Source organism: Bos taurus, chromosome 12, assembly GCF_002263795.3.
Source record: "Bos taurus isolate L1 Dominette 01449 registration number 42190680 breed Hereford chromosome 12, ARS-UCD2.0, whole genome shotgun sequence".
In the NCBI taxonomy this organism is placed as follows: Eukaryota; Metazoa; Chordata; class Mammalia; order Artiodactyla; family Bovidae; genus Bos; species Bos taurus.
In genome coordinates, this window is record NC_037339.1 from 33958764 (window position 1) to 33969907 (window position 11144).

General features: G+C 49.6%; 1 protein-coding gene across 1 annotated transcript in view; it reads left to right on the top strand.

The window, feature by feature from the left end:
* Positions 1 to 9771, top strand: part of MTMR6 (myotubularin related protein 6) — a 36457-nt gene extending 26686 nt beyond the window's left edge. The window contains exon 15 of the mRNA XM_059892104.1: positions 9610 to 9771. Coding sequence (XP_059748087.1) covers positions 9610 to 9705 — 96 coding nt within the window. The 3' untranslated portion in view covers positions 9706 to 9771. The remainder of the gene's footprint in view (positions 1 to 9609) is intronic.
* Positions 9772 to 11144: the final 1373 nt, after the last annotated feature.

Genomic DNA, 11144 nt, shown 5'->3' on the forward strand with positions numbered 1-11144 from the left:
ATTCCTTACCGCTGAGTCACCAGGGAAATCCCTTCCCCCCACTCTTATGAGTACCTCCCAAAGCCACTTTCTACACCAGCTGCCCATCACGCCTCTTTCAGGGGGAAGGGAGGGGAGACCCAGGTTGGGATGGCAGGTCCCAACAAGGAAGCCTGTGCAGTAGCTCAGTGGCAATGACGAAGGACCCACACCAAACATTATTTCCAACAGTCAACCTCTCAGGTTCACAACTCACGGTTAACATGGTCAAAAAAACGAATGAGCGTCAGGTAGTCAAATACCTGATTATTTTGTAGATGAGAATAGGATTCTAGCATCTGGCATTCACTCTGTAGATTCTGTCTAAAATCAGCATGCTCTGGGGACTTGACATTGTGTGTGCGAGAGAAGCTTACTCCTGTAATGGAGAGTCGGTCACCAGAGAGCAGTCCCCAGAAAGCCAGTGACAAGGTTACAAGTGTCGTCTGGAGGCGTGCGGGTTCCAAGAGAAGGCTTTTAACGTCTGGATTCACTCTGGGTGGTGGAGTACAGTATTTTGACAGGGAAAACCTGCTTTTAGCCACCTCAAATATTTATGTCCTTGACTTCTCTCCAGCCTGCCTGTAGGGTGGGGGTACATTCAAAGAGGAGCCATGACCCACAGCGGAAAGCAGGGGCTGTGGATGGAGATCACTAAAAACGTGTGCTCAGTAGGAGGGAGGAGTCATGTCATGTTCAGTAAAAGCAGAAGCGAGTTTGTGAAGTAGTCTCCACTAGTTTTACAGTTACATCGGAGAGGAAAGTTATATTGGGTATTTCACATCAATGAAATTCAATTTCCAAGCATGTGAAGTGTTTTTTCCTGGTGGGAGATGAGGCCATAGCTTGGGGGTGGTTCTGCTTTGCTCAGGACTGGAGGGGGTACTGAATTTGCCTCCAAAGACCTGGGGATCCAGGGACCTTGCTGGCAACCCAGGATTCTCTCTCCTGGTAGTGGCTTTAGACTAGGGCGCAATTTATCTCACTTGTATTCCTGCATTCTCTGAAACAAGCACACACACACACGCTGTGTTGATTGCTAAAAAAATTTTGAGAACTTTTAGGGCCTCCTTCCTATAAATCTCCAACCTTCCCTGCAGCCTCCTTCCTCCAGGTGATGGCCTGGCTTCTGTGTGTTCTGTGAGAACACACGCCATCCCAAAGCGCTTCCCCTCTCACAGCCTCCCCATTGCCACCTCCAACGGCCAGTTCTCTTTGCCCCCCATCTGTCTTCTTGGGGCCTTGGATGTGATCGGTCATCCTTCCTGCATGGAACTTTTCCTGCATGGCTCCCCTCGGCTCTGTGGCCCCATGTGTGGGGGTGGCCTTGCTGCCTTGTCCCAGCAGGTGTGTGCAGCCCTGGCTCTTCTGTCCCTGGCTTCTGGTTTAGAGTCTAACATGCATTTCCTGGCACTAAAGAGGTGAGCATCTATCTGGGATTTCCATTTAATTTGGGGTAGACTGTTGGTGTTCCATAGTGTAACCGAAAGTGGGATCCACTGCTCGCTGCTCAAAAGCCAAGAGAGAGGCCAGTTTGGTGGAAAGGAAAGTTTGCTTTATTTTGGATGCTGGCAACCCAGGAAGTGGGCGGGGAAGACTCCACAGGCAGCTCTGACAGTCATCTTGAAATTGATCATGGGTGGTCTGACCAGTGTCATCTTGATTGTTTTAAATATAATCTTCAGTTCCAGGTTGTTGTTTTCCTTGGAGCTAGTTCTCAGAATTGTAGCAGCTTACGTCGTGACTTACGGTGTGGTCATCATGTAGCTAACTTCTTCCACCTGGTGGGGATTTCAGTCTCTATAAGACAGCTCACAGGACATGGCTCAGATTATCTATAGCCCTTGCTGCTACTGCTGCTAAGTCACTTCAGTCGTGTCCGACTCTGTGCGACCCCATAGATGGTAGCCCACCAGGCTCCCCCATCCCTGGGATTCTCCAGGCAAGAGTACTGGAGTGGGTTGCCATTTCCTTCTCCAGTGTGTGAAAGTGAAAAGTGAAAGTGAAGTCGCTCAGTCGTGTCCGACCCTTAGCGACCCCGTGGACTGCAGCCTACCAGGCTGCTCTATCCATGGGATTTTCCAGGCAAGAGTACTGGAGTGGGTTGCCATTGCCTTCTTCGATAGCCCTTGAGGGGGAACTAAAGATCCTTGAGCAGAGAATTCTGGCAGGCTACAGTCTATGGAGTCACAAGAGTCGGTCATGACTTAGCAAATAAACCACCACCACCACCACCACAACCACCACCACAGCCAACTGTGGACATGAGTTTGAGCTAGCTCTGGGAGTTGGTGATGGACAGGAAAGCCTGGTGTGCTGCCGTCCATGGGGTTGCAGAGAGTTGGACACAACTGAGTGACTGAACTGAACTGACCACCACCACTGACTAAACTATTATCACTTAGTCTTATTGGACTGTTTTCCCTTGTTTCTGCATTTCCTCACTTCTCTGATTAAACTTATTCTTTGGCTGAAGTTTTTTCACAAACGAAAGACAGGCAGAGGATGTGCGGGCAAGGACCACAGGGTCCTGCTCTGTTTCAGTAGGGTGGAAATTTCCCAAGCCTGGGGGCTTTCAGAAAGAACCACAGTTGTCCACGTTAGAGCTTGATATAGTGAAATTTGGGCCCTCCATGTTAACATCCCAACTGGCATGTCTGCTGAACTAAGGTTTTGCTACCTATCAGCTAATGGGATACACTGAAGTCTCTAAATGCTTTTGTTTTTAAAGAAAGCAACACACATATGAGCTAAGACTCAGATAAGAGCAAAAGGAACAGAATGTCAAAAGAAATAAATAGAAAGCATTCACAGAGCCCAAAACACCACTGATGAATTATTGACAAGAGAACATCAGAAGAGGGAGTGCATCAGAAAAGCCAAGAGCTGTTTCCTAGATGAAAGCGATCAAGCAGGCAAACTTCCAGAATAACTACTTGGTAGGAGAAGAACTAAAACAAAATGAGAGGAGGGATGTGGTCACACCCTCATCTCCTGCCTGGACACCCACTCAATCCCAAGTGAGTCTCCCCGTGGCCACTCTGGTTCTCTGCCCCGACGCCCCTACAGCAGCCATACTGCCTGTCTCGAGGTGTGCATGAGATTTCTGTCCAGCCATGCAGAGACTCCCCTGGCATCCTCCCATTGCCCTTAGCAGCCATCCAGTCTTCCAGTGATGCCCAAGAGGGACTTCACCTGTGCCTGTCTCTGGCCTCCTTTCTCATCACCTGCCTGACTTTCCCTCCTGCCCTCTTTTTGTTCTTTAACTTGCCATGCTTTTTCTGGCTTTGGAGCCTTGGCAGTGCTGGCCCTAGGCCTTCGCAGGCCTGCCTCCCATGAAACCCGAGCTCCTCTGAGCACTGGGTACCAGGCAGCCACTCTTCTGTCCCCGTTATGCATCCCCGCTTTGTCATCTTCATGCCCCTGTCTATAGTCAGTTTGTTTACTTTGTCTGTGGTTCCCCCACTGGGATGGAAGCTCTATTGGCATTTTCACAGCTGTATCACCAGCACCTAAACCAACACTAGGCACAGTGATTTTATACCTAAATGTGACATCTCCCTGCCAGACTCCTTATGAATTGGATCTCTAAACTCTAAAAACACAATAGTTGTTGAAGGGAGGAACAAATAAGTATAGAGGAGTTTGAAAAGATTATAAAATACAATAAATGGAAAAAAATTTAACTGGATGAAATGGGAAACTTGAATAGATCAATAATTAAAAATTATCAAAATTTTTGTTAAAGATTTATTTTCCCCAAATTCCAGAATAGGAAACTGTAGACCAACCTCAGCTTCAAACACAGGTGAAAATCCTACATACAATACTAGCAAATTAAATGGAACAGCACATTTAAGGAATCATTTATTATGATCATGTAAAATTGACTATAAGAATACAAGAATAACTACACTAATATTAATATATTAATAAATCAAATGAATAACTCAAAAAGGAAAAGTTCATCTCATTAGAGGCTGAAGAGACTTGTGAAGTTCAAGGCTCTTGCCCTACTGAGATAAGAAAAAGCCTTAAAACACTAGAGATTTGAAAGTGCACATTTGTACAGAATATGTAGCTTCATTAAACAGCAGCTGACTTCAATTTGAAACCTTAGAAGTATTTCCATCAATACTGGGGTTGAATCAAGGATGTCTGATACGGCTATCATTGCTCACCATTTCCTGGAATCTCTAGGCAATGCACTTAGATCAAGTGGAAATAAGATATATGATTACTTAAAAGGAGCAGAAAATCACAGACAGTATTGTTGACTACCTATGAAAACCCCAGATAATCAATTAAAGAAGCATTTCCTGATGAAGAATCAGTAAAGTGGCTGCATGCAAGATTACTAACAATTGAGAGCTTGCTTCTCCACCAGCCACTGCTGCATTTTTATCTTGTCCGAAACAAATTGTTTGTCATAATTCAGACGTGGGGCCAGAGCCTTCTTCATTAAGAAAATGTTACAGATCAAAGCTATGATTTTTCCAGTAGTCATGTACAGATATGAGAGTTGCACCATAAAGAAGGCTGAGTGCTGAAGAACTGATGCTTTCAAATGGTGGTGCTAAAGAAGACTCTTGAGAGTCCCTTGGACAGCAAGGAGATCAAACCAGTCAATCCTAAAGGAAATCAACCCTGAATATTCATTGGAAGGACTGATGCTGAAGCTCCAATACTTTGGCCACCTGATGCAAAGAGCAGACTCATTGAAAAGACCTCGAAGCTGGGAGAGATTGAAAGCAAAAGGAGAAAGGGGTGGCAGAGGATAAGATGGTTAGATAGCATCATCGACTCAATGGACATGAGTTTGAGCAAACTCTGGGAGGTAGTTAAGGACAGGGAAGCCTGGTATGCTTTGTGTCCATGGGGTTGCAAAGAGTTGAACACAACTTAGCAATTGAACAACAATTTTCCCACCCATGTGATTTTCCCTCTTCCTCATTCTGGGATGTGTACCTCACAACTCCAGCCAACAGGGCAGTTGGCAGGTTGGGGAAGTCACTCTGCTTGAAACTGATCTTAAAGGTAAGAGTCACTTTCTTTTGACCCCAATTTCCTCCCGTGTCATGAAAATTCATGAGGGAGAAGACAGAGCCCATAAACTTTCCCCTCATTCCAAGCAAGCCTCTTGTGCTCCTGAGCACACAGTGTTCTTGAATGACTGCACCTTCCAACGGCCCCCACTGGCCCACTGGGAATAAAATCTCAGCCCCTCACTGGGGACTAAAATCCCAGCCCCTCACTGGGGACTGGGGATGTAACCTCTTTCCTGCCATCAGTCCTCTTGTGTGCCACGAGCCAGAATGGGATAAAAGGAGCCTTTGTCTGCATTATGAATCCTTTCTTAGGAAGACAAAATCAAACCCACTGTCAAAACCGCAATACCACTTCTAGCGTTCCAGTGCTTGCTTGCTTAAGGAGGGGAGGGAAGAGGGGAGGGTGATGGGAAATTGAATTGCGGGGCACCGGAAGGAGGGCACTTTCACAGCACCCCGGCCTCGCCCCGCCCCCTTCTGTGGGAGGCCTGGGAACAGAGCTGCGGGTGTTCCTGCCTCAGCCTGGAGGACCAGGGCTTTCATTGTGCTGAGCTGGGTTTCCCACTGAGCTGCCAGTCAGATGAAGCAGGACTGGAAGTCCACAACCCTGTTGCCAAGGCCCAGAGAGCATGCGAGGACCATCTCCACGGAGAAACGGCCCTGGGAAAGTGCAGATCCCTCCCCCTCAGCATCACTCACATCATCTGCACCAGCACTTTTAGAGTTAAGGCTCTAAAATGTTTTTTTTAAAAAGTGAAAGTGTTAGTTGCTCAGTCATGTCTGACCCTTTGTGGCTCCATGGACTGTGGCCCGCCAGACTCCTCTGTCCATGGGATTCTCCAGGCAAGAATACTGGAGTGTTGTGCCATTTCCTCCTCCAGGGGATCTTCCTGACCCAGGGATCGAACCCAGGTCTCCTGCATTGTAGGCAGATTCTTTACCAGCTAAGCCACCAGGGAAGCCCTCTGAAATGTAAACCCTGGTTCAGCTCCTGCAACCTAGGATTAGCTGCTGCTGTTGGTGCTGCTGTCAGGTAGCAGAGAGGAGCGGGGCCAACTGGTCACCCCTTCCTGGAGGAGGACATTGCATTCAGACTCTTGGGCTGTCACTGCCAGTGCAATTCACAGTTCAGAGACACATTCAACTGGGATTCCCCAGGACAAAAGGCAGCATGATTGGAAACTCAAACTTTAAATTGAATCATAGTCTAGTTAATCTTTTATAATTAATTACTCCATGTACAGTCACCAATCATTTGAGCATCCTGAGTCCCAAATCTGAGCTAATTGGCATTTGGCGAAGTTGTTATCTGCATTTGACTCCATCTGTGTTGTCTTAACTGGTCTTGGAAATAACAGGGTCCAGATGTTGTTCCAGAGAAGGCAATGGCACCCCACTCCAGTACTCTTGACTGGAAAATCCCATGGACAGAGGAGCCTGGTGGGCTGCAGTCCTTGGGGTCGCTAAGAGTCAGACATGACTGAGTGACTTCACTTTCACGTTTCCCTTTCATGCATTGGAGAAGGCAATGGCAACCCACTCCAGTGTTCTTGCCCGGAGAATCCCAGGGACGGGGAGCCTGGTGGGCTGCCGTCTACGGGGTCGCACAGTCAGACACGACTGAAGCGACTCAGCAGCAGCAGCAGGTGGTGTTCACCTTAGATTTTTTTTTTTTTGGTCTGTCTATTCCTTCGTTTTTGTTGTTTGTTTGTTTTGGCAATTTTGTTGTTGTTTGTCTTTGACCATGCCACGTGGTTTGTGGGATCTTAGTTCACCAAGCAGGGATTGAACCTGTGCCCCCTGCAGTGGAAGCAGGGAGTCCTAACCGCTGGCCCATTGGAGAATTTCCTCCTCAGTCTTACTTATGCAGATGGCTTAATACTGGTTTTTGTTGAGTTTCGTCTAATTTTTTAGGAAATGCCTGACTTTAGGATAACCTTAGTTTTACAGCAGAGATGCGGAGAGAATCCCAGACACTTTTCCCCATTTCCCCCATTGCTGGCATCTCACTGCAGCGGGGTTTGCCCCAGGAACCAATATTCGCATGTTACCACTAAGCTGCATTCCGTTCTCAGATTTCATCATTTTCTCCCTCAATGTTCTTCTCTGTTCCAGGACCCTATCCTAGGTTCCATTTAGGGGTCGTGTCCCTGTAACCTCCTCTGGCAATAGTTTCTCAGGCTTCCTTCCTCTCATGCTGCCTGCTGACGGGAATCCAGAAGGGCTTCACGAAAGAGGTCCCATCCAGGATCTTCATTTTACAGCATCCTTTTGATGGCAAGCAGATCACTCACCTCTCAGAGAGTGAAAATGACCCCAGCACCCTTGACTTGTCCCTGGTCGGCACCACCTCACATGATAAACCAGGAGATGTCGCCAGTGGTGGCTTAGATCTTTGTCTGCTGCTTCGTCTGCCAGACACCTTTTCTGTGAAGCCTGGTCCCCAGCCGCTGGTCCCCCATATGACCCCTTCCACTGTGGCATGAGGTCAGGACCTAGCTGTGCACTCCTACCCTGGGGACAGCCCACAGGCAGGTCGAAGCCTACATGGAACAAGGGGCTGGAGTGAGGACCCCTTAGAGGGTATGGGCACAATGCCTCTCCATCCATCCAGACAGGCCCTGTAAGTCCTCAGCTGTTCTGGGGGTGGCTCATCAGCCTCTCTGAGGGTCTCTGGAACCCCCGGGGAGGCTGCCCAGCACCAGTGCTGTCATTCGTCACCACCTGGAAGGACGGCGGGAAGAAAGCACAGTCTCTGAGGACTCAGCCTTCTGCCGAAGAGACTGAGCAGAGACCCGAGGGTAATGCTTCAGTGATCCCATCAGACTGGATTTACTGAGCTCAGGGAGAGTCCATCCTGCAGAGTGGGGCTCCTGGGGGAAGCAGCTAAGGGATGGAGACCTGAAGAGGAAGGGGGGTATTTGGGGTCCCCTGCCCAGGCCCTGTGTGCCCAAGACAGGTTCATCCAGACCGCAGCTTCAGGGGGCCGAACCCCAAACCATCCTATTTCATGCCCCCAGCACTTCTGTATCAGAGGATAGACGGGCTTCTGTATTTCCTGGTTATAAACTCCATCCTTAATCATCACTCTCACAGAAGGGTCTCATGGCTGCTCTCCAGATCAGCACAGAATAATGTGATGGATGGAGCTGCAGACCTGCTTCATGGGACACGGGGACGCTGTGCCTAATGAAGGAGATGAAACATTCATGACCCTCATGTTTCACTTCCAACCCAAAGCCTGGGGTATTTCATAAATGTTATTTTATATCAAAGCGTGTGGAATCACTGTCCCAGGAGCATTTGATCAGTCAGATATTTCCTCTCTGGAGCAGCTCTTGGGAGATCAGAGGCACGTGTGCAGCCGCACAGGACATGCACGCGTAATGGGGAGGCCAATGCCCTTCCTGGGCCGTTCTGCTGAGAACAGCCCAGGAAGGAAACCCCGAACCCTGCCCTGTTTCATCAGCACCAGTGATGTGTGCAAAAGGGTCCTCGATGGAATTTGAACAGACACACGACCTTTGTAGAGATCCAGTCCTCCCTGTGCTCTGGGGCACACAGAGATGTACAGATGTGACAGTTGGACCATAAAGAAAGCTGAGCACCGAAGAACTGATGCTTTTGAACTGTGGTGCTGGAGGAGACTCTTGAGAGTCCCTTGGACTGCAAGGAGATCAAACCAGTCAATCCTAAAGGAAATCAACCCTGAATATTGTTTGGAAGGACTGATGCTGAAGCTGAAACTCCAGTACCTTGGCCACCTGGTATGAAGAGCTGACTCATTTGAAAAGACCCTGATGCTAGGAAAGATTGAAGGCGGGAGGAGAAGGGGATGACAGAGGATGAGATGGTTGGATGGCGTCACCGACTCAATGGACATGAGTTTGAGCGAACTCCACGAGATGGTGAAGAACAGGGAAGCCTGGTGTGCTGTAGTCCATGAGGTTGCAAAGAGTCAGACATGACGGAGCAGCTGAATAACAGCAACAATCCTCCCCTTGCTCTGGGGCACACAGAGATGCAATTTTCAGGGCCTCAAAAGGGAGAAAAAGGGAAAATCCTGGCATACATGTGGTATTTGGGTAAATGCTGGGGCTCACAGCAGAGCCTGCTGAGGCTTACAGGCTCTTGCCCACCTCACAGATGAGGAAGCAGGGTCGGGGAGATGCTGGGGATTTGGACTGAGGCCTTGGGGTTGCTCTGTGGGAACCATGGCTCAGAGTTATCTCTGAGCAAAAACCAGAATAAACCCCCAAGACCGTCCGTGTAACTTCACCAGGAACCGTACTGCTCAGCATCTTCTTCCGTCTTTGGATCATCATAATCTTTGTTTGGATCATCACCCGTAGATGATGTGTGCAAGAAGTCCTGCTGTCACCTGATGTAAGGATCAGATACTCAGAGGGACCGGGCTCCCAGCTTAGAGCTGTGCCCCACTGTGTGGTGCCCATTTCCCAAGAGTGGGTGAGGCTGGCCAGGGGCAGCTGCTTCTGGCGTTTCCCAGCCGCTCTCTAAAGGGGGCTGTTTTCTCCTCTTTCAGATCACTGCAGTGTCAGGGGACAGGCCAGGTGGACAGGCTGAGAGCACCCTGACGACACTTGGACAATCTGACGCCACCAGGCCGACATCCTGCTAGGTGTGACCCTCAGCCGCCAATCCTGTTTCCTCCTTTGTCCACCGAGGATGCATGTAAAGAGGATGCGTGTAAATCAGTAAACACACTCCAGGGCCCACATGCCCCGCCCCCTGCCCTATTCGATGTTAGCTTTCAAGGCTTTTCCTGGGCTGAACATGTGACAAGCCTCAGTTACCCATCCTTTCAGGGGCCCTGGTCCCCAGTTTGTGACGGAGGAAGCTAGGTCTGGGGGCAGGGTTCACTGTCCAGGGTCAGCAGAGCTTCCCTCCTTCAGTTCTTGGGGTGCCCGGCACATGAGGGGTTCCCCAAAGGATAGTGGGAACCACTGTCTCTGTTGCCCTGTCTACCTGGAACCAGGAGACTCTTTGAGTGTGAGGGCCAACAGTTGCTAAAAGTAAGAAAAATCGTTCTGGTGATTCTTATCTAAAAGCGTGCTCAGAGCCCATGCCCAGGGCCTGGTCTGAAGGATATGAGCGGGTCCAGAACCAGTGGGCCTCTGAGTGATGCCACATCCTGAGGAGTCACGTCAGGGAAGCCACCGAGCCTGGTGCTCAGGCTTCCATTTTGGCCTTGAGTCATGGAGCCAATTATCCTCAGAAGATCCTTCTCCTTAATGATTTAAAATGTAACCAGGAAACCGTGGCCCAGGCCCTCGATCTAGGAAGCCACTCACCCTTCCCTTGGAGCACATCTGGGAGCTGGCACACACATGTGTCCTCACCCCCCCACGTAGCTCTGCGGACACTCCATGACCAGCACTTGGCTCTTATAAAATACCTTCATGATCTTTCAGATTGAACGGCCAAACACATGGCCACCCTTGTCCAGAATGCAGCCTCATTCCAGCTGCCTGGGCCTTGGACACCCCACCCCCATCCGAGGGCACACAGAGTGGGCTCCCTCCTTCCAACCCTAAGAGCCTCAGGGGCTGAGGGGCGTTCCTGCACTGGGGATGCTGGCGGGACCAGTTCAGGCTGTGCCCTGGACCGGCTGCCTGTCTGGAGAGGACTGGCTGGCTGTCTGGAGAGAACCGGCTGTCTGGGGCTCGAGGTGCACGCTCGGATAACCCCCACGTCCTTGCCTGCCCCCACCGGGACACAGACTCCTCGTTCCCCTTTCTCCTTTCTTCCTCTTCCCTGGAGCCAGTGAGGATCTTTTGAATGTTTCTTCTCCAGTAGTTCACTTGTATTTGGTTTCGGTCTTTTCATGCTCTTTCCTAAAGTGTCAGATATTCCAGATAGACCAGTAACACCTTGATGCCACTTTGCTCACCTGAGACACCCCCTAACCTGACCCCCAGGGCAGATTGGGAAGATGTGCCCAGACAGAGAGCAGTAGGGTGAGCAGCATTCCCCAGCCTTTTGGCATCAGGGACCGATTTCGGAGAAGACAGTATTCCACGGACTGGGCTTCAGGGGATGGTTTAATTGTTTTGGGAT